This window comes from Ambystoma mexicanum, chromosome 4p (genome assembly GCF_040938575.1).
Source record: "Ambystoma mexicanum isolate Mex_15411 chromosome 4p, UKY_AmexF1_1, whole genome shotgun sequence".
NCBI classification, from domain to species: domain Eukaryota; kingdom Metazoa; phylum Chordata; class Amphibia; order Caudata; family Ambystomatidae; genus Ambystoma; species Ambystoma mexicanum.
In genome coordinates this window covers 159,517,995-159,544,278 of record NC_090927.1, presented here as the reverse complement: position 1 = coordinate 159,544,278, position 26,284 = coordinate 159,517,995, and the positions used below count along the sequence as shown (strand labels likewise).

The following is a 26,284-nucleotide window of genomic DNA, read 5'->3' as shown; positions in this document are numbered from 1 at the left end:
AAGTGTTCTTGAATGCCACGTGGTTGGCTTTGTGGAATGAGAAGGCATCCATCTCCATTCATAGTTAATTCTCTTAATTGAAAAAGTCCAGATCTTCCTTGGTGATGTCACATGCTCTAGGGATGTGGAGTCTAAGTTAGGTGGCAGTGGAAAGGGCCATTCAAGGATGTCGTTTTTAGTATATTGACGATGTACTAAGGGGCTTTTTTGTCAGTACATTTTTAGATGGCTACAAGGACTTTATAAAGCAACAGGGCTCTCACAGTAAAGCTATCTAGAGCATGGGAATGAATTTGTACCAAGGTCTCTTCTCTTTTGCGCGTCTGGTTGCAAACAGTGGAATTGCTTGGTGATATTACTGTAGATGGAGTGGAAGGAGTTTGCATAGTTAAGTGGGGAGTTAATGGCGGCTATATCTAATGTGTCTTTGGGTGGATAACAACCATCAAGCCCTCAAGGAGGCTGAGGGAGTTGTGAATTCACGGACGTCTGACCTGAACTTGGTGTCGAGCATCTTAGTCAAGTACCTAATGACCTTCACGCATCTATTTTTCACGTTGTGCGTGAAGGTTACACCTAAGAAGGGATTTGGAGGAATTGTGGTTTGTGGACTGGAGTTGCTTTTGGGGGTAAGGAAAAGCAGTGGTTTTGGTGCCTTATTCTGATAAATGTTTTGAGATAGAGACTGTGCAGGCTCCAAACAGGAATGAAGGACAACCAGGAACAGATGAAATTGCATATCAAAGGGCACGCGTGGGGGCATTTGGCTGTTAGAGCACCCGGGCAGAAAGGCATAGACACAGTTAACACTTGTAGTGCCTCCAGAGAGCACCACACACTGTGGGCTTGTGGATTTGCAGGTGGGTCTGAAAGATACCTGGCATGCCATGAATAAACAAAGTTACATTGCTTCCAAATGTAATTAGACTTTGTGTGCAAGTCTTTGGTAAATAGCCTAATGCTGCATTCACAGATTGTAGTTTGTTTATCTCAGAGGTCTGCACAGCAGGAACCTGATTTGCAGACGCCTTTTTATAATGGTCCAATCCCACTGAAAAATCCTCTGTAAATTAGGGCCCAGATGTGTTGGACTACAACTCCCATGATACCTCACCTTTTGACTGCTGGCTATGAATGATGGGAGTCGTAGTCCAAACCATCTGGAGAGCCAAAGGTTGCAGGCCACTGCATCTGGACTTTAGTAAATTCAAGGGGAGAAGTATGGCAGGATCAGGATGTGTAGCAGTCATGGTGTCAGTCACGTTGCCGGGATGGTTGGTCTATATCATCTCCAGTTAATAGCTATTTACAATAGGATCGACTGCTGGCTGTGAAGGAACCACCTTACTTCTAAGAGTCTGATGGGCTCTCTGCAAGGCTTATGGGTGATTCCTCCTCCTTCTAGGCCACTCTGCAGAATTTCTAGACACACTTAATCACAAAATGGTCTTTTACAATGAAACACATTTCAAAATGGGTATAACTGTGCATGATTGCAAGTACCACCACTATTGATAAAAACACCTATATTTTCTCAAAACCTAGAGGTACAATAACTGCAGAGAGGTCCTCTGGAAGTGATAAAAAGAGCCCCAAATGCAGTTTAATTTACACAACATGTAGACATGTACATTTAACATTGGGCTGGCTGCCAGAAACCGGTATGTGCCACTGGATTAGATGCCACAAAATGGAACCCAAGCCTCCAGTTCACACCAAACTGAACTAACACTTATACTCTTATGCAAGATTATTTTATAATCTTCTTATTTATTTTTAGGCGTTGTATAGTTCCGCAATATCTCACCATGTTGTCACTCGAGAGCACTTTTTATACAAATGCATACATGCAGTAAACGTTTGTGTGGAAAAAAAAGGGTTTTGTGGTCAGCTTCAGTGGCTCCATCCACTGAAAGTGGAACCCAGTGCAGCCTTGTGACTCCCATGGTACAGGTGTATCCGTGCCATGAGCCAGGGGTACGAAGGAATGGAAAATTTGGAATCCATGCCTGTCGGATAGCCCACATCGTTGTGTGGGCGGGCCGCTGTTGAGGCCAGGACATTGACGTCCGGACGTGACGTCAAGGGAAGGGGAGGGGCGGGACCGGGGTTACGGCAGTTGCCGCCAAGTTATCATTAAAGAAGATTCCTAGCACCTCTGTCTCCCGCGTATCATTCCGCGCGCTGGTGGGCGCGCCTGGTAACCCCGCAGGTAGCGTACCAACAATGTTGACGAGCGGGCACGGGCCCTAGCAAGTCATGCCGAGGCCTGCAGTTGAGCAGTGCAGCGCATCGGCGCACCTCGGACACAACCCCCAGCAGTGGATGCATTACCCTGTCTCCCGTGTGACACCACGCCCTGGCAAAAGCGCCCGGATGAGCGAAGACGGCGCCCGCACACGGAGGAGGCAGCGGGGAAACACAGAGCCCCCAAAAGGGACCCCGCAGCTCCCCGCCCACAACCCGTCAGCGGGAGTAGAACGCTCACTCCCCAGGGCGACGCGGCAGGCAGCGGAAGAAAGGTGCCGAGTGCTCCTGTAGAACAGCGCCCACACAGGCAAGTCGCCCCAAGTGCGCAGAGGTAATCATAAACCTCGGGCGCCAGACGCCAGTATTGCACACCCCATGTGCCTGCACAGAGGCAAGTCGCCCCACGTGTGAGGTGAATACAAACCTCGGGCGCCAGGCACAAAAGCCACACCCCGCACGTGCCTGCACACAAGCAAGCAACCTCGTCCAGCCGTCATGTCGGACACGGCGAGCACCCCAGCCTCATCCTCGGATGGGGCGGGAACGGCGGCACCAGCATCATCAGGCATAGATGCAGCACAAGTGAACAACCAACACGCGCAAAGCGAGGGAGGTGCATCCCAGGTCATGCAAATGCCAAACCCGTTTGAAATTCGTGATACATCGAATCTAGGACCTCGATGGACCATATGGCTCCGGGACTTTAAGTTCTACACCGGTGCCATAGGGCTAACCGATGATACAAGACTGAAAAACACATTATTCATGGCCGCGGGTCCAGCAGCAAGAGACATTGCAGGGGAATTACTAAATGTGGACACGGTTACATATGGGGACTGCATGCCAAACTATCTGACTACTTTGCCCCGCACACCAACGTCGACTATGAACGACACATGTTTCACACGACCAGACAAGAAAAGGGTGAGTCAATAGACGATTTCGTAATGCGTCTTCGCATTAAACTAAAACATTGAGAATTCCATAAATACTCTAATGAGGAGGCTCTCAGGTCTCAAGTAATTGCAGGATGCCTCTCACAACCATTTCGCAAGCAACTATTACAGAAACAAAGATCCCTGGAGGAAATACTAGCACTGGCGCGCATGGAAGCGGCCGTTGACTCCCAACTGGACAGTCTTGGAAAAGTATCCATACAACAGCCTAGTGAAAATACTGATTCAGTCAACAAACTGTATGCACACCCCAACCAAGGAAACAAACGTCCCGAAGCCACATGCTTTAAATGCGGATATGAGTACCCACACATAGGAGAATGCCCCGCCATAGGACAAAAGTGCGCCGCATGCGGAGGAATGGATCACTATAGAGCCATGTGTAAGAACGCGCCGACATACACGCCCACCAAGCACCGAAATCAAGACAGGTGCCGATACAGTCGCCAGAGCCCACCCAGGTCTCTAGGGGACAGTGAAAGGAGACCCTCCAGAAAAGAGGACGGCAACCGCAAGAGCCGATACACGCGTGAGGACAGACGCTCGTCGGAAGACAAGAGACGCTCACACAGAAGACGATTTGTGAGGTACGTTGAAACTCGCTCACCCAGCAGCAGCGACAGTCCGTCCTCAGAAGAAGATCAAAGAAGGAAAGGATACGTGTGGGCTTTGAAAGACAACACTGCAGCCACCCAACACAGTCCCAAACTAACGTTGCAGGTAAATGACACTCCATTAAAGTTCCTGATAGACACTGGCACGACGGTCAACATCATTAGCGAACAAGCATACGAATCCCTGGCCCGGCAACCCAAAATCAGGAAAGCCACGGTAAACATATATCCCTATGGCTCTACGACTCCTCTGCCGTGCCGAGGCATGATCACAGCATGGTGCATTCATAAGGAACACACAGCAAAAGTCCATCTACACATTCTGAAAACGGAAGCTAACAGCGGATGCATACTAAGCTTCCGTACCGCAGTAGACATGGGACTGGTGCACGTCCTGTAACAGCTGATGGCGCATAAATATTTCGCCAAACCGGACGCAATCGAACAATCATTCCCAAAACTCTTCACCGGGTTAGGCAAGCTGAGAAACGGGAAGGTCCGTCTTCACATAAACCCTCATATCAAACCTGTTGCCCAGCACTATCGAGGGATCCCCTTCAACCTTCAGAGGCAAATGGAAGAAGAACTTGATAAATTCATCAAAATGAATGTTATTGAACCTGTGTCGGGTCCCACACCATGGGTATCCCCCATCGTCCCCGTCCCCAAGAAGTCACCGGATGGATCCATACGTCTATGTGAAGACATGCGCAGGGATAACACCGCCATTGAAAGAGAGAGGCACCAGGCACCCAGGATCACTGACATGATCCATCTACTGCACGGTGCAAGGATCTTCTCGAAATTGGACCTCACGAAAGGTTATCACCAGATCGAGATAGTGCCTGAATCCCGCTACATCACCACATTTGTCACCCATCTTGGTCTGTTTCAGTACAAAAGACTCTGTTTTGGCATTTCCTCCGCCGCCGAAATTTTCCAGGAGGAAATTCACAAGGTTATCAGACACGTCCCGAACTGTTTGAACTATTCAGACGACGTCCTAGTCTACGGCAAGTCGCAGGAAGAACATGACATAGCTCTCCACAGTGTGTGCCAGGCTCTGGACGAAGCAGGTTTGACACTAAACAAATCAAAGTGTGAGTTCTCAAAAGGTTCTCTGAGATTCTTCGGACACATTTTCTCGGACAAAGGAATGAGACCCGATCCGGAGAAAGTCGAGGCGCTCAACTCAGCCACACCCCCCATCAACACCACGGACTTGAGGTTGTTTTTGGGCCTAGCAAGCTACTGCTCCAGATATCTAAAAGACTATGCCACTGTCAGCAACCTTCTGCGCCTACTCACACGCAAGGACGCTCCGTTCATAAGGTCGAAAGATTGTCAAGAGGCGTTCGAAGCCATACGGAAAGCTATATCGCAGGCTGAAGACATGGCGTACTTCGATGCCAGCCGCAACACCGAACTCATCGTGGATGCCAGTCCCGTGGGACTCGGCGCCATACTAACGCAGAAGGACCCCAAGGAACCACACAACACACACATAGTGGCATATGCCAGCAGAAGCCTGACAACCACAGAGCAGGCATACTCTCAGGCGGAAAAGGAAAGCTTGGCAGTCGTCTGGGCTTGCGAATATTTCCATCTCCTTTTATTCGGCAAGGAATTTACCATCATCACAGACCACCAGGCACTACTCACCATATACGGAAGCCCGAAAGCCAGGATGCCACTGAGAATAGCCCTATGGGGTCTGCGTCTACAGGACTACAGATTCGCAATACAACACCGACCCGGGAAGGAGGAAAACCCCGCAGATTACCTCTCCCGCCATCCAAAAACTACGACGGCGTCCCAGCCATCCATAGCAGACGCGTACATTAACAACATCATACACCACCTACAACCGATGCCAGTAGGCTGGGCAGAACTATCAGCACAGTCAGAGGCGGACCCCGCACTCAGAATCGTGAGACACTGCCTACAAGAGGACAAGATGGCCCTCATGAGACAAGAAGCGAGGGGAGAGTCAGAGACAACACGAGAGGAGGTCAAGTGGCTTGACCAAGTCCGGGAGGAACTGACGGTAGTAGAGATGTACTACTAAAGGGCTGCAAAGTCGTCATCCGAGAACTCTCCGGGAGAGGGTAGTACATGTGGCCCATGAAGGACATCGAGGCGTAGTCGCCACGAAACGCCTCCTTCGTCAGAAAGCCTGGTTTCCGCAGCTCGACCGTCTGGTAGAGACCATCATAGGAAACTGCCACGTCTGCGCCCAAGTGGCACCGCCACCTCACCCGAACCCCCTACAGACATCACCATTGCCGAGCAAGGGGTGGGAAGAGCTAGCGGTAGACCTGTTTGGACCTCTAAGCAATGGGACTCACGTCGTCGTACTCATGGACGAACACTCGAGATACCCGGATGTCCAGATAGTGGAAAGCAGTGCGACATCGAGTGTCATCCCGGCACTTGACAGAATGCTCTCAGCATACGACATCCCAAAGGTCATAAAGTCGGACAATGGTCCCACATTCGTAAGCCATGACTTCCAGAAATTTGCGAAATACATGGGATTTCAACACTGACGAATAACCCCCTGATGGCCCCAGTCCAACGGCATGGTCGAAAGGTTCATGGCCAGCATCAAGAGAACCCTACAAATCGCACACGTGCAAAACAAGCCCTTCGAGCAGGCTCTCAACCAGCTACTCAGGGAATACTGGCACACGCCACACAGTACGACAGGAATATGCCCAGCAGACCTGCTATTCCGGAGGCCGATCACCACGAGGCTAGCGAAAGATCCAAGGCCGCAAGAACTGACGCCGCTGGAACAAGTGGCGAAAGATACCGACACCGCGAGGAAAGCAATGTCTAAGGAAGTCACAGAAAGGAAAAGAAGAGCCCGCGAAAGCATAATGCAGCCAGGTGACGAAGTGTGGCACAGACAACCAAAAAGCCGAAAGGAAGAAGCCACGTTCGCGTCCACCCCTCTTCTCATAACCCATAAGAAAGCCACTATGGTCACCGCACAAAGAAATGACAGTTCGGTAGTGACTAGAAACAGCTCGCAATTCAAACGCGTCACACCGGGCCCAGGAGGTCAATGGACGATGGACCGAGACAGCGAGGATGACCATCCACGAGAAGAAGCCTATCAAGGAGATGGGGAAGACTCAGGAGGCGAAACAGGCACACCGCCGCCTGCCAAGGAACGACTAACCCCGAGCAGGTCGAGGCGTCCCCAGAGGAGCCATATGAAGCCAACTCGACTCATCGAGGAGATGGGGTGAGGAAAGCTGTGGGACTTGCATCCTAAAAAGGGGGGAGAGATGTTGCATAGCCCACATTGTTGTGTGGGTGGGCTGCCGTTGCGGCCAGAATATTGATGTCCCGGACGTGACGTCAAGGGGAGGGGCGGGACCGGGGTTACGGCAGTTGCCGCCGAGTTATCATTAACGAAGGTTAGTAGCACCTCTGTCTCCCGCGTATCATTCCGCACGCTGGTGGGCGCGCCTGGTAACCCCGCAGGTAGCGGGCCAACAATGCCATGGAACCACGGGCACGAAGGATTGGGAGTTTGGAAACCATGCCATGGAACCAGGGGTACAAAGGATTGGGGGTTTGGAAACCCTGCCATGGAACCAAGGGTACGAAGGATTGGGAGTTTGGAAACCATGCCATGGAACCAGGGGTACAAAGGATTGGGAGTTTGGAAACCATGCTATGGAACCAGGGGTACAAAGGATTGGGAGTTTGGAAATCATACCATGAAACCATGTGTACAAAGGATTGGGGGTTTGGTAAACATGCCATGGAACCAGGGGTACGAAGGATTGGGAGTTTGGAAATCATACCAGAGGCACAAAGGATTGGGAGTTTGGAAACCATGCCATGGAACCAGGGGTACGAAGGATTGGAAGTTTGGAAGCCAAATGTACATTGGTTTCTGAGTCACACAGCAGGTTCAGGATACACCGAACCAGTCTTCTGAAGGAGTGCATGAACTCAGTGGTTTGTATGTCCTCAGCACAGACATGGCCTGAGTTTCACACAGACATGGAGACTAGGATGACATGGCATGAGATGACAGTGGAAGGACCTGCCCCAGGCTCTACTGGCCAATCCAACTCCAATACAGAGATGTATTTTACACACATGTGCATTCAACCATGTCTTCTCATCCAGTCGATGCACAGGGCATGGCAGGCTCAGTACTAGCGTTACACAGGTAAAGCCTATTGAGAACATGCAAAGGAGTTACCACAGAACCCCCTGTTCCCTTGCATAGGCCACAGTCGGTCACACATGTGCAGAAGCACGTCTTTATTTTACATATGATGCCACTGTGCATCTCTGCTTAGGTGCACTTCATTGAAGTAGCACATATGAGATCCAGTGCTCCAGTTAAGCTATACTCACAGGCTACATCTGAAGAGGAGCTACACAGAGCCCACTACCCATGGCTTTAGTGCTAAGCTTTTCATATGGGGTGCAGGATTGCATATCACAGGTTTTGACTTTTGCGTGGCCTTGTGGTGATGGCGGCTGTCTGAGTAAGCAAGATTGCCCCATGTTGGGGTTCCCTTGAAGCCTGTTACTAACACCTGAGAGTAATTGGTCCGAGTGGGTCTGTTTCACCTCAGAGCGGTAGAACATTCGTCCCTTTCAGACCACCCCCAATATAAAGCCTGTGCTTGGATATCTTGGATTCAAGTTTTAAATGTACTCCATGTTTAAAGTCTACTTTGATGTTTATTACCATATTGTGAGTACCACACTGCTGGAAGCTCCTACTAGCAACAACTGTGATCACCTTTCCTCAGTCCCAGAGAGCAGTGGAGGAGTGAACAGCTCAGCTTGTAGATAAACTATGCCTATTACTTCAGTGGGGAATGATTCCAAGCAGGCGAACACCCCAGAGGATAAAGAGGGCCTCAAGAATAAAGTCAGCACTTGCACCACATATTATTATAATTATTATTAGGGTATATGTTGTGCAAAGTCCTAGTGTCGGGAAGCCACGGAGCGCTTTACAATCACAGGGGGGAAAACACAGTGAGGGAAGCAGAGAAAAAGGGAGTGAGGAGCTAAGAGGGGAGGGTAGGGTGGGCAATTGGCATCAAGGGATCTACAAGAAACCAGGGGAGGAGACCGTGGGGGGCAGATCACTGAGTCTCAGGTAGGGTGGGGCGTGCAGGGTGTGTGGGCACAGGTGTTATGGATAAGAAGGACACATCTGCTTTCTAGCATTTGTTTGCATGGTTACCCTCCCAGACTTTGTGGGGCAGTGACATTAAAGTAACACCAATAGGCTATTCCCATGTTATTGCAGCTGAGACGCAGTCCCATGCATGAGGATATATGATGGCACTGGGGTGAAGTATGGGTCTGGCAGCCAGTACCTGCTCCACAATGCAGACCCCAGAAGATGTGCGTGGAAGATCCCCCAGGTTTCCCAGTCCATCCCTATTCTCACGTCTAACAAGCCCTCTGGTTTCTAAAACACACTGGCAGACCCCAAACCCCAGAGGGAAGGGAATAGGGAGAAAGGCCTCGCTGCTCACAGACCCCCACCACTGACCCCAGCACGCGTGCCATACGTGTGAGGAAGTCTGGTCTGCTGACACAGGGGTGCATGAGTACTGCAGGCAAAGGGAACTGCAAGTCCTGCTCACTTCAGCTTTTGAGATCCCACCCAGATCATAATGAGGACATCTTACATGGATGCAAAGTAGGAGAGACATTCGCAGGAAGCTGCTGAATCCACAATGATGGACTAAAAACGAACACAAAGGGTAGAACTGGCCAGCATTTTAGTGCTGGACTGTCCTTGAGGGTGGGCCCGGACTGAGATGCAAATGGATATTTCTCCTCTGTGAAAGGCACAGTGAGCTAAAGCATGGTTGTAGACCCTCCTGATTGCGAACAAACCCATACAACAGACTATTTGGTCGTGTTCAATTTAATTTACATGGCTAGTGATGCAGCAGCCTAAGCTGCTAGACCATTGCCGGCACCTGGGAATCTTTAGTTCATAATGATGACGCCTAATCGCAAGATACGTTCCTATGGCATGGACAACCGAAGACACCTAGACACTTCAATGTCACAGGCCCAACCTCCCCACAGGGATATTGTAATATTCAAAGATGCATTCTGGGACTTCAGGTAAGTGAAACACGCGGAGCAGGAACAGTCAGGATGCAGGTAGGTAGACAAAGAACTTGCTTTATTAAGTTACAGTGATAAGATCAGTAGTTAGGCCGGAGAGTATAGAGTCCAAGCTCCTATCCCGAAGTCCGGTCCAATGCACGTACTGATGTAATATATACTCAGTAAGTACACTACAAATATAAAGATAGTGAAGCCAAGTGGCCGTGTGGGATTCAGGAGTACGGATGTAGAGGTGCAGGGAAAACTGTGGAGACGCAGCAAGGAGCAAAGGACAAGAGCAAGAGAAGCAGAGGAGGTAAGAGAGAAAAGAGAGCCAGTGTAGGAGGAAGAGATGAGAGCAGACTGAAGAGAAGAATGGGGGAGGTAGAGGAAAGAGAAACAAGAACAGAAATAGTGAAGGGAGACATGAGGAGGTGTAATGGAGACATCGGTGGAGAGCAATGGAGGGGTTCCCACAGTGTGGCAGAAAGTCAAGGGAGAGGGAGAGAAAGGAGTGGAGGGCGATTCACGAGAAGGTATAGGTGGAGAAACAGAAAGGAGGTAGAGGGGAATATCAGACAGCAGGAGAAGCAATACAAGAGACAGGGATAGAGAAAGAGAGTCCTGGCCGAGGTCCATGTCTCTGTTGAAACTCTTGAAGTGGTGGAAGAGGAGGCTGGGGTGCCATGGCAGCCTGAAGGCTGAGGAAGTCTGATAATGCTGTGCTTACAGCGATTCTGAGAGAGCCAAGAACCCCATACAGAGGACCCAGAGTAGGATGGGTGGTGGTGCCAGGTATTCAAGAACTACCAAACACCACCATTACAACCGGAAATGCCCACCACAATGCTAGTACTGTCTCTATGATAAGCCAAGCAGTGGAGTATTGACACTGTTAACCCCAGCGACTGCCAGTAGTTGTTTGCTCCCAAGAAGACAGGCCCCCTTCGGTGGGTAGGGAAGGACTAAGAACTTTAATCCTAAGGCAGCTAGGACAAGTCAAGTGGATGTACTATAGCCTCAAGTTCTGCTTTGGTGTAAAAATGTGATCTACTGTGAACCTTTTCCTTGGTTCTTAGTACTCTGTTGACCCACTCAGTCATGACATAGCTATCACAATAATAGTACAAATATTTATAACAGTTATAAATAATCGATGTATTAAATGTACACACAACAAACCTAAGTATCTCTATGGGCTTCGACAATAGGTGTTGTATAAACAAGCTCACTACTACTCACTGAAACTGGTTCCTTTGTAAGAACCCCGTTCACCCAGGCGCTGGAGTACTAATCTGATAGCTTATGACTTAAAATGGATTTTCAAGCGAGCAATGAGAAATCTTGTCCCTTGTTTTGTGGCTATACCAGTGATTTATTACACGCTTAGAGCCGACACATGTTTCGGCCCAATATAGGTCTTTTTCAAGGCGTGTGTGTTGATCTTGGGGAGATAGATTATGGAAGGAAGCTCTTGGTCAAGGTCTTTCGAACGATTGTCATGATATGATATGATATGATATGATATGATATGATATGGCATTTATAACGCGCCTATACACAAGTGTTTCAAGAAGCGACCATGGAAGGGAGGGGGAACAGAGGGAAGACAAAGACAACGATCTTACTAGGCCAGGTGACATTGAGATCGCGCAAGTGCAGGGGACGGGGAAGGGGAAAAGTGCAGGGGGAAAGGGGGGAGGAGACAGTGCAAAACATAGGATCAACAGTAAAAAACAATAGGCAAAAGTGCATCCAGCTTGTGGCAAGTGCAGGGGTAAATGCAGACACCTGGTGTTGAGAGCTGGTAGGGGACTGTGGTGATACAGAAACATCCCCCAAGTGCAGGGGTTGCCTGGGAGGCAGTGCAGGTGTGCAACTGGCGGGGGAGAGGACCCGGGCCCGAGATCAGAGGGTAGCCAGGTGACCAATGCAGTTTCAGTCAGGAGTTCAGCAGGGAAGAGGAGGAGAGAAAGCATAAGCAAAGAGGAAGGTCTTGAGGTGCTTCCGGAACCAGAGATGGTTCTCCCCAAGTTTTAAGGAGGCACCAGCCAAAGATAGAGATCGACCACCAACTCGTTGCTTGGAGAAGCGACTGACCTTAAGGGAATTGGAGGCAGATGAGCGAAGAGCTCAAAAAGGAAGATATTCAGGAAGAGAGAGTTGAAGGTATTGAGGCCCCAGGCCCCAGACCCACGAAGGCCTTGTGAACAATGCAGAGGGTTTTGAACTTAATCCTCGCAGCCACTGGGAGCTAGTGCAGAGATTTCAGTCCTGAAGAGATACGATCCCTGGGCTTGAGGCCAAGGACAAGTCTTGCAGTCCTGTTCTGGATGAGTTGCAGAGGGCGGAGAGTAGAATCAGGCAGATTTAGAAAAAGGCTGTTGCAGTAGTCCAGCCTGGAGAGAACCAGAGCTCTGGAGACAGTGAGATTCTGGGGGAAGGAGAGGAAAGGAAGGATACCTCTGAGGAGGTGCATCTGGTAGTGTGACTTCTTAGAGACGTCAGAGATGTGAGGAGAGAAGGAGAGTTCGGCGTCGAAGATGACCCCAAGGTTTTTAGCCTAACAGGTGGTAGCAGGAAGAGGGGCAATAGAGGCTGGCAGAGAGCAACAGGAAAGGAGGGAGCAGGTGTGCCCGATGAGGAGAATCTAAGTTTTACTGGCATTAAGGCATGGATCATTGGCAGCACACCACTCCTGGATAATGGACAGACAGTAAGAGATGAGAGAAGGAGATGAGGAAGGGAGCCTGAAAATGAGCTGGGTGTCATCCGCATAGCACTGAAAATTGGGGCAGAGAGTGGTAATGCAGTGGGCAAGGAGTGCCAGGTATTGGTTGAACAGCCAGGAAGAGAGATTAGACCCCTGGCGAACACAACAGATAGAGATAGAGGAGAGGAAAGACCCAAGTTGGACCTTGGAGGGTCGATCGGAGAGGAAAGAGGTCAGCCAAGCCCGGGCCTGATCGGTGATACCCAGGTTATCACAGAGACGGTAGAGCGGGATGGCATGGTTGACCGTGTCAAAGGCAGAAGAGAGATCAAGTAAGATGAGGACACAGGGGGTATTGGTATCAAGGTTGGAGAGCAGGTCTTCACAGATGGTCAGGAGAGCAGTTTCCGTGCTTATGGCAGCTCTGAAGCCAGACTGATGTTTATGGAGACAACCAACCGATTCAGTGGGACGATTAAGCAGGGAGATGGCCAGCTTTTCCAGGAGTTTGCCCAGGAAAGGAGTGATGGAGATTGGGTGGTAGTTAGCTGGGAAAGAGGGGTCGGCTGAAGGTTTCTTAAGAAGAGGGTGCACAAGAGAGTTCTTCAGGGGAGAAGGGAAGACTCCAGTGGCGAAGAGGTGATTGCAGAAGTCAGCCAAAGCACATCTCTGTGCTGAGGCTCCTCAGGCTTGGAGCCCTTCAAGCTTGGATTAGTACTCCAGCTCCTGGGTGAACAGGGTTCTTACAAACACACCACTTGTACTTCACTGAAACGTAAGAGCAGCGTCTCCCTATAACCCTTCACCCGCAGCAGGACCCACTCCCAAACAACATGATCAGTGCAGTGATTTGTATATTCTAGTGCTCTAGCCCCCTCCCCCAGTTCTCAGTACTCACTTCAACTCAGAATAATAAGGGGCTGGGTTCCGTCTGTTAAAACCCAACCCCAGCAGGACTGTGGATGGATGCTAAGAACACTGCCATATCTTGAAGCCATTCAAATGCAGTTCTGCTTGGATGTGCTGACATTTGACCTTCACATAATAAAATATGCTGGTATGTGATGTATCATTTCCCCGCGGGTTCACATGTAGCACCCACCTGCTAAAGGCTGCTCATTTATGAAGAGCTGGAGAATTAGGCTGTATCCATCCTAATTTGCCTCATTACATGTTTAAATGTTGTTAGGGATTTTCAGGTGCTTGCAGAACCTTTCTGAGGTAACTGGAGGGAGAGCCCAAAACAGGGTCAGGACTATGGGCTAACAAAGGTTGAACAGGAAGGGGTCTTCCCTGTCTAAAATTCTTTTCAATTGCAACTCATTCAAATGCAGGTTTAGTCAAATATATGGAAAACAGGCAGCATACTATTTCACTACCATGTAATGCGATGCTGCGTGAAGTACAACTAGACACTCAGTATAGTTAATATAGGTCAGTTTTGCATATTGCTGACACTATTTTACATTTTTTGTACATAAACATAAGCATAAAAAACTGTGAACACCGTAAGCAAAGACAAGAGGGGGTTCACAGATCACAGTGCAAGTTGTACCATGGTTGAGGAGGTACAGATAATTACAATGTTGCCTCAGCAGTGTGAATTAATTAAACAGGAAAGAAAATTCCCAAAAGGCATTAATTCATGCAGATTGGCCATACATTGTAAAACATTGTAAATGCATACAAAGCAGAATAACGTGTCAGAATGGAGGGGCTGTGCACATATGTACACCTCATATTGAGAAACAGATACTTTATAATAGTGTCTTTGACTAACACTAAAGCTTTGTATAGTTTTTGGTTTTTGTGTGTCCTCCTAGTAAAGGTATAGTCAATATAATTCGTCTAGGAGACTGGACCTTGGGGAGGTCTACTAGAGCCAGGCTAAAGGGTGACCTTGTTATGGGTTGACATCAGGAAGTTGGATCAAAGACCCCAAGCGGGGTGGAACAAAAGGGCAGCAAATGGTGCCAGGGTTCACAGACGTTTCGGCATATGTGGTTAAAGAGCCTTCTTCTGGAGCCAAGGCGCAGAGTCTCCTGCAAGAAGCGGAGGGGAAGGTAAGTAAAACAAAGGAGCAATGTGTGAAGTATTCAAATGAGTACTTATAACTACATCAGTGACAAAGAAGTATGTACACAGGCTTAAAGAATGGGTAAAATAATGTCTAGAAAACACACTTCAGTTCTTGCACTGACCTTAACAGTGGTAGCAACAGGTGTGGTTGCCTTCTGGCTTAGTGAATGAATTGGGGGTAGAGGGAAGCCATTGTAGAGAAACTGCTACAGGTCCTTCTAGCCCAACGTTAGGAGTGTGGCATTACAAAGTAAGAGAGAGAATGGTGCCTAGGTAAGCAACGTGGGCGTTTAAAGGAAAAAAAAAAAATGAAAAAAATTGGCTGGCTATGTGCTGGCACAGTTGTGTAACTATTGTCAAGGTGTGTATATTGTGTACCTTGATGTCCATTGTTAATTGCGAGCCGAGAATAGGCTGGCCGTTGTCATTCCAGGGGGTGGAATGCTGGGCTTGAGCAGCACTGAAAGCAGACAGCAACATTCTGCTGAAAAGCAAGAATAGTACTGTTTTAATCTACAGAGGAATCCGTGCTGGCTGGGGCAGAGTGCACGTTGCTCTATATGGTAAAAGGGGCCAAATGGCCACTCATGCAGCATCACAAGCTCACCTATGGGCAGGAAAGGGGCGTTGAGTACGGCCCGGTGTGCTGTGAGGAGGTGCAGCTTCCCCGGTGTGCGACCGCTGTAAAAATGAAAGTGGACGCTGGTAGAGCTGTATCGCGTATGTGACTGCGCATGTGCGGGAGAGTAAAGGCTTCTCCTTGGTGCATGTGCAGTCACAGGGACACGTAGGCATGAACATCTCAGACAGAGAATAATATCGAGACATGTCCAGGCACCCGAGCGCGTGCTGCCGTGGGTGCACTGATCTACATATGTAAGGTGCGTGCAGAGGAGCACGGGGGTGTCTCCACATTAAAAAACAAGTAAAAAATAAAATAAAAATAAAAGTTAAAATGCAGTTGCCGTGTCCGTCAGTGCAGTCCCCTACTACGGACACAGATTTGGCCTGAGACTAGGTGTCTGCATATAAACTAGAGACTATCAGGACATTGACCCCCTGAGTGACAAAGAAGTGCTAGATTTACCCCTAGAGATCCTTATTTACCATCAAAGATAGGGACCCATCTGGAGAGAACATTACCTGTGTCACTACTTTTTGTCCGAACACAACCAAACTCAAAGGGACCATAAAGAAATGTTGGCCTCTTGTCCAACTGAGCCTACCTGATGAACCTCTGCCTAGAATGGCTCTCAAGAGATCCAAGACTTTAAAGGACATATTGACACATGCCAGAGTAAGCAAAACCAGCACACGATCCTCTCTTTGGAAACTTAGAGAGATCGTAGACCACCACCCGTGTGGGAGCTGTACTGCATGTAAATTCACTCGCAAAATGACCTCATTCCCCATAGGCAGCAAGGACTGGCAATTGCGTCACTTTTCCAATTGCAAATCTTCAAATGTTATATACATAATTGAATGCCCCTGTGGCCTTGGATATGTGGGACAAACCTCCAGACCCATCCACAAAAGAATCATTGAACATAGATCTAGAATCCGGTGTAAAAACATTACTGCACCACTGGTACCCCACTATGTAGAATTCCACCATGGACCAGACAACTTTCTATGGTGAATAGTGGACAAAGTCACATACATGAACAACTTGGCCAACTCACTCAACTTTAAAGAAGCCTGGTGGATGTTTAAATTGAAATCGATAACACTCTGACTTAACGCGGCACATCCAGTTGGCCCCTACACCTGAACCACCACCTCTCTATATCGGTCCTACACCTCGGCCAGCCACCTGGGCAACTCTATCTCCCATCGGTCTGTCGAGTATGCAGACATCAGGGCCCTATTCCCTGCAGCCCTACATCTAGGTAGATTATCTCCTATTCCTTTTGCCACTCGTCCTCCTACTGCCACGTAGGGCCTCATCTTCGGGTGGTACCACCTTAGACAGACTTTCCCGCTGCCCCCTCCTGCCAGGGGGTCAATGTCCTGGGGCCTGATAGTCTCTAGCTTATATGCAGACACCTAGTTTCAGGCCAAATCAGTGTCCATACTAGGGGACTGCATTGACGGACACAGCCACTGCATTTTTACTTTTATTTTAATTGTATTTTTTACTTTATTTTTATGTGGAGACACCCACATGCTCATCTGCACGCACCTTACATATGTAGATCACTGCACCCACGGCAGCACCCGCGCTCGGGTGTCTGGACATGTCTCGATATTATTCTCTGTCTGAGATGTTCATGCCTACGTGTCCCTGTGACTGCGGATGCGCCAAGGAGAAGTCTTTACTCTCCCGCACATGCGCAGTCACATACGCGATACAGCACTACCAGCGTCCACTTTCATTTTTACAGCGATCACACACCGGGGAAGCTGCGCCTCCTCACAGCACACCGGGCCGTACTCAACGCCCCTTTCCTGCCCACAGGTGAGCCCGTGATGCTTCATGAGTGGCCATTTTGCCCCTTTTACATATACTGCAACGTGCACTCTGCCCCAGCCAGCACGGATTCCTCTGTAGATTAAAACAGTACTATTCTTGCTTTTCAGCAGAGCGTTGCTGTCTGCTTCCAGTGCTGCTCAAGCCCAGCATTCCACCCCCTGGAATGACAACGGCCAGCCTATTCTCGGCTTGCACTTAACAATGGACATCAAGGTACACAATATACACACCTTGACAATAGTTACACAACTGTGCCAGCATATAGCCAGCCAACTTTTTTCATTTTTTTTCCTTTAAACCCTCACGTTGCTTAGCTAGGCACCATTCTCTCTCTTACTTTGTAGTGCCACACTCCTAACGTTGGGCTAGAAGGACCTGTAACAGTTTCTCTACAATGGCTTCCCCCTACCCCCAATTCATTCACTAAACCAGAAGACAACCACACCTGTTGCCACCACTGTTAAGGTCAGTGCAAGAACAGAAGTGTGTTTTCTACACATTATTTTACCAATTATTTAAGTCTGTGTACATACTTCTTTGTCACTCATGTAGTTATAAGTACTCATTTGAATACTTCACAGATTGCTCCTTTGTTTTACTTACCTTCCCCTCTGCTCTTTCTTTAACCACATATGCCGAAATGTCTGTGAACCCTGGCACCATTTGCTGGCCTTTTGTTCAACCTCGCTTGGGGTCTTTGATTCAACTTCCTGACGTCGACCCTTAACAAGGTCACCCTTTAGCCTGGCTCTAGTAGACCTCCCCAAGGTCCAGTCTCCTAGACGAATTATATTGGCTATACCGTTACTAGGAGGACACACAAAAACCAAAAACTATACAAAGCTTTAGTGTCAGTCAAAGACACTATTATACAGTATCTGTTTCTCAATATGAGGTGTACATATGTGCACTGCCCCTCCATTCTGACACCTGTTATTCTGCTTTGTATGCATTTACAATGTTTTACAATGTATGGCCAATCTGCATGAATTAATGCCTTTGGGAATGTTCTTTCTTGTTTAATTAATTCACACTGCTGAGGCAACATTGTAATTATCTGTACCTCCTCAACCATGGGACAACTTGCACTGTGATCTGTGAACCCCCTCTTGTCTTTGCTTACGGTGTTCATTTATGCTTATGTTGATGTACAAAAAATTTAAAATAGTGTCAGCAATATGCAAAACTGACCTACCTTAACTATACTGAGTGTCTAGTTCACACAGCAGCGCATTACATGGCAGTGAAATAGTATGCTGCCTGTTTGCCATATATTTGACTAAACCTGCATTTGAATGAGTTGCAATTGAAAAGAATTTTAGACAGGCAGTACCCCTCCCTTTTTTCTGCAGAAACGTTCAGGACTTTAAGTAGGCACCAGTTCTCTAGCAGAGAATTCCACATCAGAGAGCTCTGTGCAAAGGAGCACCCTACCGCACAATTGGGTTTGTTAAAAAGGAATGAGACCAGATGATTGTGCTAACTGGAGATAACAATCAAGTTGGGGCCATTTGTTACACCACTAGTATGTAAGTAGGAGGACCTTTACTCCTGAAACCTGTGGGCCTTACTATTAATTTAATCTCAGACCGCCAAGTCATGAACTCCTTTCACCCCCTTGCTAAATATGTCAGTATGCCTCTTCCTACAGGTGCAATCGAACTAGACTTAAACCGGTTCCCTCGAGGGGCGAAGACGGCGAAGCAGTGCTCCATCGAGATGCTAACAAGTGAAGTGGAATTGCCAACGGTCTCCATCTTCAAACAGAAGAGAGTGAAGGGCTGGTGGCCTTTCGTAGCCAGAAACGAGAACGATGAGCTGGAGCTCACGGTAAGATCTCCCGCCATTACCGTTTCACTAGGTTCCCGGTTAGGACAGGTGTGTTTATTATACTGTGGTTTCCACATATGCATTGTACTTTTTTTCTTGTTATGCCAAAATCACAGCATCTGAGAAGTATACTTGCAGAAATTTAATTTGGGGGGCAACAGTAATTGATTTAAAACATGTAGAAACTTGAAAGTTTTAATCAGCTTTTGCCCCAATATACCTCTTCTTGGCTAGAACTTCTAGTTGAGGACTTACTTGTGTTAACTATACATGCAAATACCTATTAAAATAAACATCAGCCAGAAGGCATTTGCTGTGTCTAGGTAGAACAACGATAGTTATGTACTAGTGATCAACTAGCAGTACTACTATACCAGTGTTCAACCAACAATAATACTATGCCAGTGTCTAGCGAAAACGAGTTCAATGCCAGTGTCCGGCTATGCATACAACTATGCCATAGTCTTGCGAATGCTCGTACTACGCCAGTGTCCAGCTAATGTGAGTACTATACCAGTGTTCAGCCCACAATAATACTATGCTAGTGTCTAGTGAACGCTTGTACTCTGCCAGTGTTCATCTAACAATAGTACTATGCCAGTGTTCTCCAACCGTAACACAATTCTAGTGTCTAGCAAATGCTAGTACTATGCCAGGGTTCAGCCAACAATATTACTGTGCCAGTGTCCAGCTAAAACAAGTACTAAATCAGTGTTCACCAAACAATAACACAATTTCAGATAATGCTATGGCAGTGTCCCACTAATGCTATTGCCATTACAGGGCCCACCTGGCAATGGTAGCTAGGAGCTGGCCTGAGTAGGTGCTTGATCTTAGGAGCACCCACCTTTTGGATTGGACGGAGATGTGTCTTGGTCCTTGGTGGAGGCAGTAGGAATCCACTGTTGCTTTATTTTTGACTCCACACTAACATTTATAGTTCAAGAGGCCACCTCCCCAGAGAGATAGTGGGATTTAGAGCAATGGCAGTGTTAGTGCCTTAATGAGGGCAGACAGAACAGTAAAGAAGGGCATACAAGAAACATGCAAATGCTTTAAGGGCATATACACATTAAAATAAGCCTCCCTATTTCAGTCAATTGGGGATCAAAAACGACACTGGTGCCCATTCCTCATCCAATTCAGTAATTGGATGAGGGTTAAAATGAGAAAACAAATGGTTCTAGGGTGCCCCTATTCAAAATGAATATTTTAGAGGTACTTACTGGCCAAAAGTATTGCTAAAGGGTGAGCTGTAAATGTTTTATCTCTAGAAGAGGGGGTTGGCTTTGACGCGGTTGGCTGATAGGATTGTGTGCCATCGTCCAGCCCCAGAACGGCCACTCATATAGTTCCTTTAACACAAGGGCATCTTTATCTTTATAAATGTATGCATGCAGATTCATTAGGTGACCCACCATGCAAGTTAGTGGTAGGATGGTGAGAACAGATCAATCGAAAAGGCCTGATTCTGGAGCGTAATAATGGTGTGAACCCAAGAATTCTCCTGGGAAGCAATGGAGTATGTAGAGGACAAAATCAAAGAAACAAGGAAACATTCAACATTGAAAAAACTAAGCAGGTTCATTTCCATTCGGAATGGCTGACCTGGATCTACAAAGATTTGCACTGGAGTTAATGAGGATATCCCCTTGGGCAGCTCAGATTTTCTCTCTGAGATGCCCTTGAGCTCATCTTTGTGAATCCCATGTGCAAGCGGTGAGCATCTTAAAGATGCTCCAGGAATCTCCAGATTTACTCCCATTGTAGGCTTTGTGAATCCGATGAAGAGATCTGAGCATCTCCTCATTTACTCCAGTGCAAATCTTTGTGAATTAAGGCCTATGCATCGGAGAGATGTAGTTTAGAATGAAGACATTAGTCCAATGTAGTGCACTGAAGGGTATTGTGGAGCTGAAGACACAGAGGGCCACTGCTCTAGGACATAACATTGGGAGAGTAAATCTGTAGGACAGGCATCTGCAACTTTTGGATACTGATGTTTAGAACTACAACTCTCACCAGCCTTCGCCAGCATACTCAATGCAAAGGGATCATGGGACTAATAGTCCGAAACATCTGGAGAGCAAATTGTTGCAGACCTCTCTGGGTGAATTATAAGAGGAGGGGATCATTTTTGGAGTTAAGTACAGAACATTTTAAGAGCAGATGTGTGCCCAAATAAAATATAAGCTAAGATACAGCCCCATGAAGGCTGTGGGAGCCAGAAAGAGAATGGCTCTCTTCATCCCTATTGCCGATCCTATGCTTTTGACCCCTTTATCACAGGAAATCTGATGACAAAGAATCTTTCTGCCCCCGCAGGGTAAAGTGGAGGCAGAGCTGCACCTGCTGACTGCGGAGGAAGCAGAGAAATGCCCCGCAGGCCTCGGGAGGAATGAGCCAGACCCACTGGAAAAGCCAAAGTAAGTACCCCCCTCCCTCCTCCTAACCGGTAGCTGCATGTCAAAGTAGCACCAGCACCCATGCCCGCCTGCCCACCTCTGGCTTATCCCTACTGTGGAAGAACCCTCAGTCACAACTGATTTCTTCATAATCATCAAAGCAATAGCAATTTATTAGCACCAAATGTGCAATTCAACTGTGACAAAATAATGGGGTTTGTGTGCTTAGAGGACTTCATGCTGGATTCCTACCACTTTTAAGTGCTGTATTCATTTAGCATTATTGACTGTATTTGGAGTCAGTAATGGTTGTTAGCGACTGTTTTGATATAATCGATCGCGAGTGAACAGAGGGCCAGTTATGGAGAACAGGTCAATTCACAACCGTTATTGACTGAAAAGACAGCCGAAAATGCTGTTAGCCCATGGTGTGTGCCTAGAGTTTGAAACAAAGGAGCTCAAAAAAGTATTCATTAATCAAGTTAAAAATGTACAAAACACGTGTGTGTTTGTGTTAGGTAAAAACAACAACTGGTTGACATAAATACCACAAATGATTATGTGTGTAACATGTCCTTAATATTTTAATTAAAAATATGTTTTTTACCTTTCTTTAACACACTCACAGTACATCACGGGCCTTATAGTGGCAATGGCAAAAACCAGTGGTAGTTTAGATACACCCCATATTTAAAAATACCATGTTATTACAGGGTTGGTTTTCATGGGATATTTACGGCACAGAAACTGCTGCATAGGGTAAATATGGATTATTTATCTGACGCAGTATATTTTATGAACTCTATGGCCTAAATATTCCATACAGTCCCGACCTGTAATTAGCTGGTACTTTAAGATAGGAGGTTTCATTTAAGATGGGGGCAGATCATTGTAGTCCGTTTTTAGTGTTTACCTGCCCATTGCTTACATGGCAGAGGCTCCTGGGGAGTGAGCATCAAGCATTAGAGATTTCTTCTAACAGCCGAGGAATGTTTACTGCGTAGAGAGTGGTCTATGTCCATCAGAAGCCTCCGATGGTGTTTGGAGAAGTACTTTACTGAGATATGCGTTTGGGGCTCATTTCGAGGTGAGTGAATTTGAAGAGGCCAAGTCTTGCGATGAAGATACGTTAAACTATACGCCAATACACTCACTGCAAAGACATCAGCCAGGGCTCCTTTCCTGATGTGTTCTTCCGGCTCTAACCATTGGCTGGATAGTTTGTGCTACCAGGTATCTAATCCAACAGAAGGTTGCAACATGAAGAAGCAGGTAACTCTGATCGCCCTAACGCTTTAGCTTTGGGGGCTGGCAGATTGGGAACTCTGCTTCTTACCAAACATCTCCTCAAGAGTCATTCCACATCATTGTAAGGCTCACAAATCTGTACTGTAGGTGTGTCATCTGGTAAATGCTCTCATACAGTGCATAATGCCTTGAACATAGTTACGTCATTCTCCTGCCCAACACCTTAATGTGTATGTCAGCCTCCCAAGCCCCTAAGGTACCAGTCGGTAACCCCTTTGTAAAACACCATTGTGTTAAGCCGGCCATTTTACATGCCCCGGGAGACAGAGCTTCGTAAACAGAGGGGTTCCGCCCAGACTATACCCACACTTAAGGGAATAGTCATACCTGCAGGAAAAGGCCAGACTTTTTAGGTCAAAAGTGGCTCTAGATAGTAAGTCAGGGCGATGCTTGGGGTAAGGATTTTTCCTACAACCAGTATGTTAGCTCAGCGGGTCAAGGGCTCACTCACTGCTGGGATCTGTGTATCATCTGCAGGTCACAGGTTTGGATCCTGGAAATGCCAACTCTTGCGTTCGGTTAGGTGAAAACTGTATATGAACTTGGCCCCTATAAAGTGCTTTGTCAAAAGTGCTACATCAATGGAAGATTATTATTACTTCCTGCGAGGGCCTTAGCCTTGTAGTCTTCTAACTATTGAGCAAAGACTAGTGGTTTCATCTCATTCTAGACATCTTTGCCCTCGTTATGAGTCTGCACCAGCGGGTTACCGGCAGACTCGCATTACCGTTTCCGCCGCCTGATATCCCAGTAATAACGCGATATTATGGGCGGTGGCGGAATGGTAAATTCCTGTGGCCTCCTGTAAGATGCCACGGGAATGGGAACCCTGAAGTACCAGTGCTTCAGTGAAAAATCTGCCGTTAGGGGCCATAACTACTGGTAGGTGAGGCCTGCTGGTAGTTCACAGCCCAGACTGGCAGTCTTGTAGTTTGCCGGTCCGGAAAAGGTGCCAGAAACCATTGTTACCGGCACTTTTTTCCAGACCGGAAAACTTAGAATGAGCGCCCTTGTCTTCCCAGTATATGTTTCATCTTTAATGGGAATTAGGAATTGGTGCATCCCCAATGTCTTGACAGCACAGTCAGGTGATCTGGGCTTTACAAAAATGTGCCACTTAGGATCTCAAAAATAATAATTGAGTATATTGCTCTGACTTGTACAAGGAACTTTGAAGAGGAGATGGTGGAAGGTCACCAGTGATCTAAGTACTGAAGAGCAGGTTCATTCTGCAATGGCTTGTGATTTCTTGTCCAGGCGGTGTTGCAGTATGTGGTAGGGAAGGGAGTGGTTAGGGACTGGTGGACTCTGGAGACAAGGGTGTCCATAGGCGTACTGGTGGTTGATTGAGAGTGTGGGAGCAGTAGTTCTGTGGGATGATGTAGGTTGTATCATCTTGTACGTCACTCAATAAATATCAACGTTTGATGATGGTGGCGAGTGCTTTTGGTTGTTCACATTTCTTGTTGAAGTCTGTCAGTGGAAGACGATAGCCGAGAGTCATTATCTTACTATGGTTTTACAGATTAATAGTGGTCATAGGGCAGACAGTGGTCTTGAATCATGCTGTTAGTGCCAGTGCCACCACGGATTCCACTGAAGTGTGCTGATGGATGGAAACAGGAACAACTCAAGCCAGGTGTAATGACAAGGCAAGAGCCATGTAAGAAGGCATGTAGGTTTATTGAGGAGTAGAAGACCCCCATGCAGGAGGGAGAGTGAGAGAAAGCAAGCAGGTCTACACAGTCTCTGGGCAACCACCAACTGACCTCCTAGAAAACCCTAACATTCTAGATGCATGAAAGTAATTAAAGTTCTAGCAAATCATATCGTCAGTTACCCCACACGCCTCCCCTTTACCCAAATCAATCCATAACAAAATCTTTGAAATACACAGTGTCAATGACACCTACCCTTCCGTTCCCAGTGAAATACTTGGAGAGCCACATGTATAAAGAACTACTTAATCATGTAGAAAGCAACGGAATACTTGAACAATACCAGGTTGTTTTCAGACCAATGAGAGGAACCAAATCAGGACTCCTCTCCATATGATATGATATGCCATTTATAATGCGCCTATACACAAGTGTTTCAAGGCGTGACGAGGCAAGGGAGGGGAACATAGGGAAGACAAAGGCAACGATCTTACTAGGCCTAGTGACATTCAGATTGTGCAAGTGCAGGGGAGAGGGAAGGGAAAAGTGCCAGGGGCAGGGGAGGAAGGGCGAGTGCCGTACAAGGGATCAAAAACAACAAGTAGTGTGGCCAGCAAGTGGCAAGTGCAAGGGTTAAGTGCAGACAGCAGGTGTCCATTAAGTGCAATTAAGGGGACTGTAGGGTTGCAGATACAGACCCAAGTGCCGGGGTTTCCATGAGGCAGTGCGGGTGTGCAACTGGGAGGGCAAGGACCTAAGCTCGAAATCAGATTGTAGCCAGTTGACCAGCACAGTATCAGAAAGGAGATCAGCAGGGGAGAGGAAGAGATAACAGATAACGCAAATAATAACACCCAATGTGCCCTCATAATATTGGACATATCAGCTTCTTTCGATATGATCAAACACTCAACTCTAAGCAAAAGACTGGAACAATCTGACATTCAAAACTCTGCACTACAATGGATGAAATAGTTCCTCACAAGCTGAACCGAAAGAACCAACCTACCACCATTTACATTGAACACAAAAAATATCACCTGCAGCGTACCACAAGGATCAAGCCTCTCCCCTCTCCTCTTCAATGAAGCTCATTCCAACCCATGGACTGAAAGCTTAGAACTATGCAGAACTCATCTTCAAGATATTATTATTAGTATTACTATTATTTTATTTTTTATAAAGCGCCAACTCATCCAAAGGTCTCAGAGCTCTAAAACAAACACAAAGAAATAAACAAACATAACACCTCACTAGGATAAAAAAACAGAGTAAAAAGACAAACAAGAACTAAGTTGAACTAATATAGGGTAATTTAAAAGCAAAAAATAACAAGATTAAATCAGATCAATCAATTATAATTCTTAGGCTTGTGGTGGGTGAAATACTGCCCAGTTTATTGCAGTGGCTTGGAACGAACGGAAGATTGCTGCAACCACAACCAATGACAATGCAGTCTGTATTATTTGCCGAGCACCAATCCTTGATTTGAACCCTCTGATGAAATCTAAGATCCTGGATTCTGGTGCAGCCCCCCCCAACTCTAGACTGCAACCAGGCTAGGACTTTATTCCAGAGGGCTTCTCTCAGCTCAGGTATTTCTGGCTTGTTCACATTCGTAATAGCTATGTTTTTTTTTATCCGAAACAAGTCCTCTTAAGCCGGGATCCATAATCTCTGGCATTAAAGCCTTTTTAATACAAATGTCTCTCCTCGAAGAGGGGGCGCTGACTTGATTATTTAAAGGGATCAAGGGTACCGGAAAATGTAGATGATTAAGGGTGACACTACAGGCAGAAACTGCAGGTCCTGACAGCAGAGCTGAGCTCGAGGATAAGCCCAGCAGCTCTGTTTGACCTTTAATAATTTCATCATGAG

At 47.2% G+C, this 26,284-nt stretch overlaps 1 protein-coding gene across 8 annotated transcripts in view; it reads left to right on the top strand.

The window, feature by feature from the left end:
• Positions 1–26,284, top strand: part of OTOF (otoferlin) — a 1,702,209-nt gene that overhangs the window by 1,612,925 nt on the left and 63,000 nt on the right. For all 8 annotated transcript variants that reach the window (XM_069605607.1, XM_069605606.1, XM_069605604.1 and 5 more), the window contains 2 exons: positions 18,857–19,035; positions 21,361–21,461. In XM_069605607.1, coding sequence (XP_069461708.1) covers positions 18,857–19,035; positions 21,361–21,461 — 280 coding nt within the window. The remainder of the gene's footprint in view (positions 1–18,856; positions 19,036–21,360; positions 21,462–26,284) is intronic.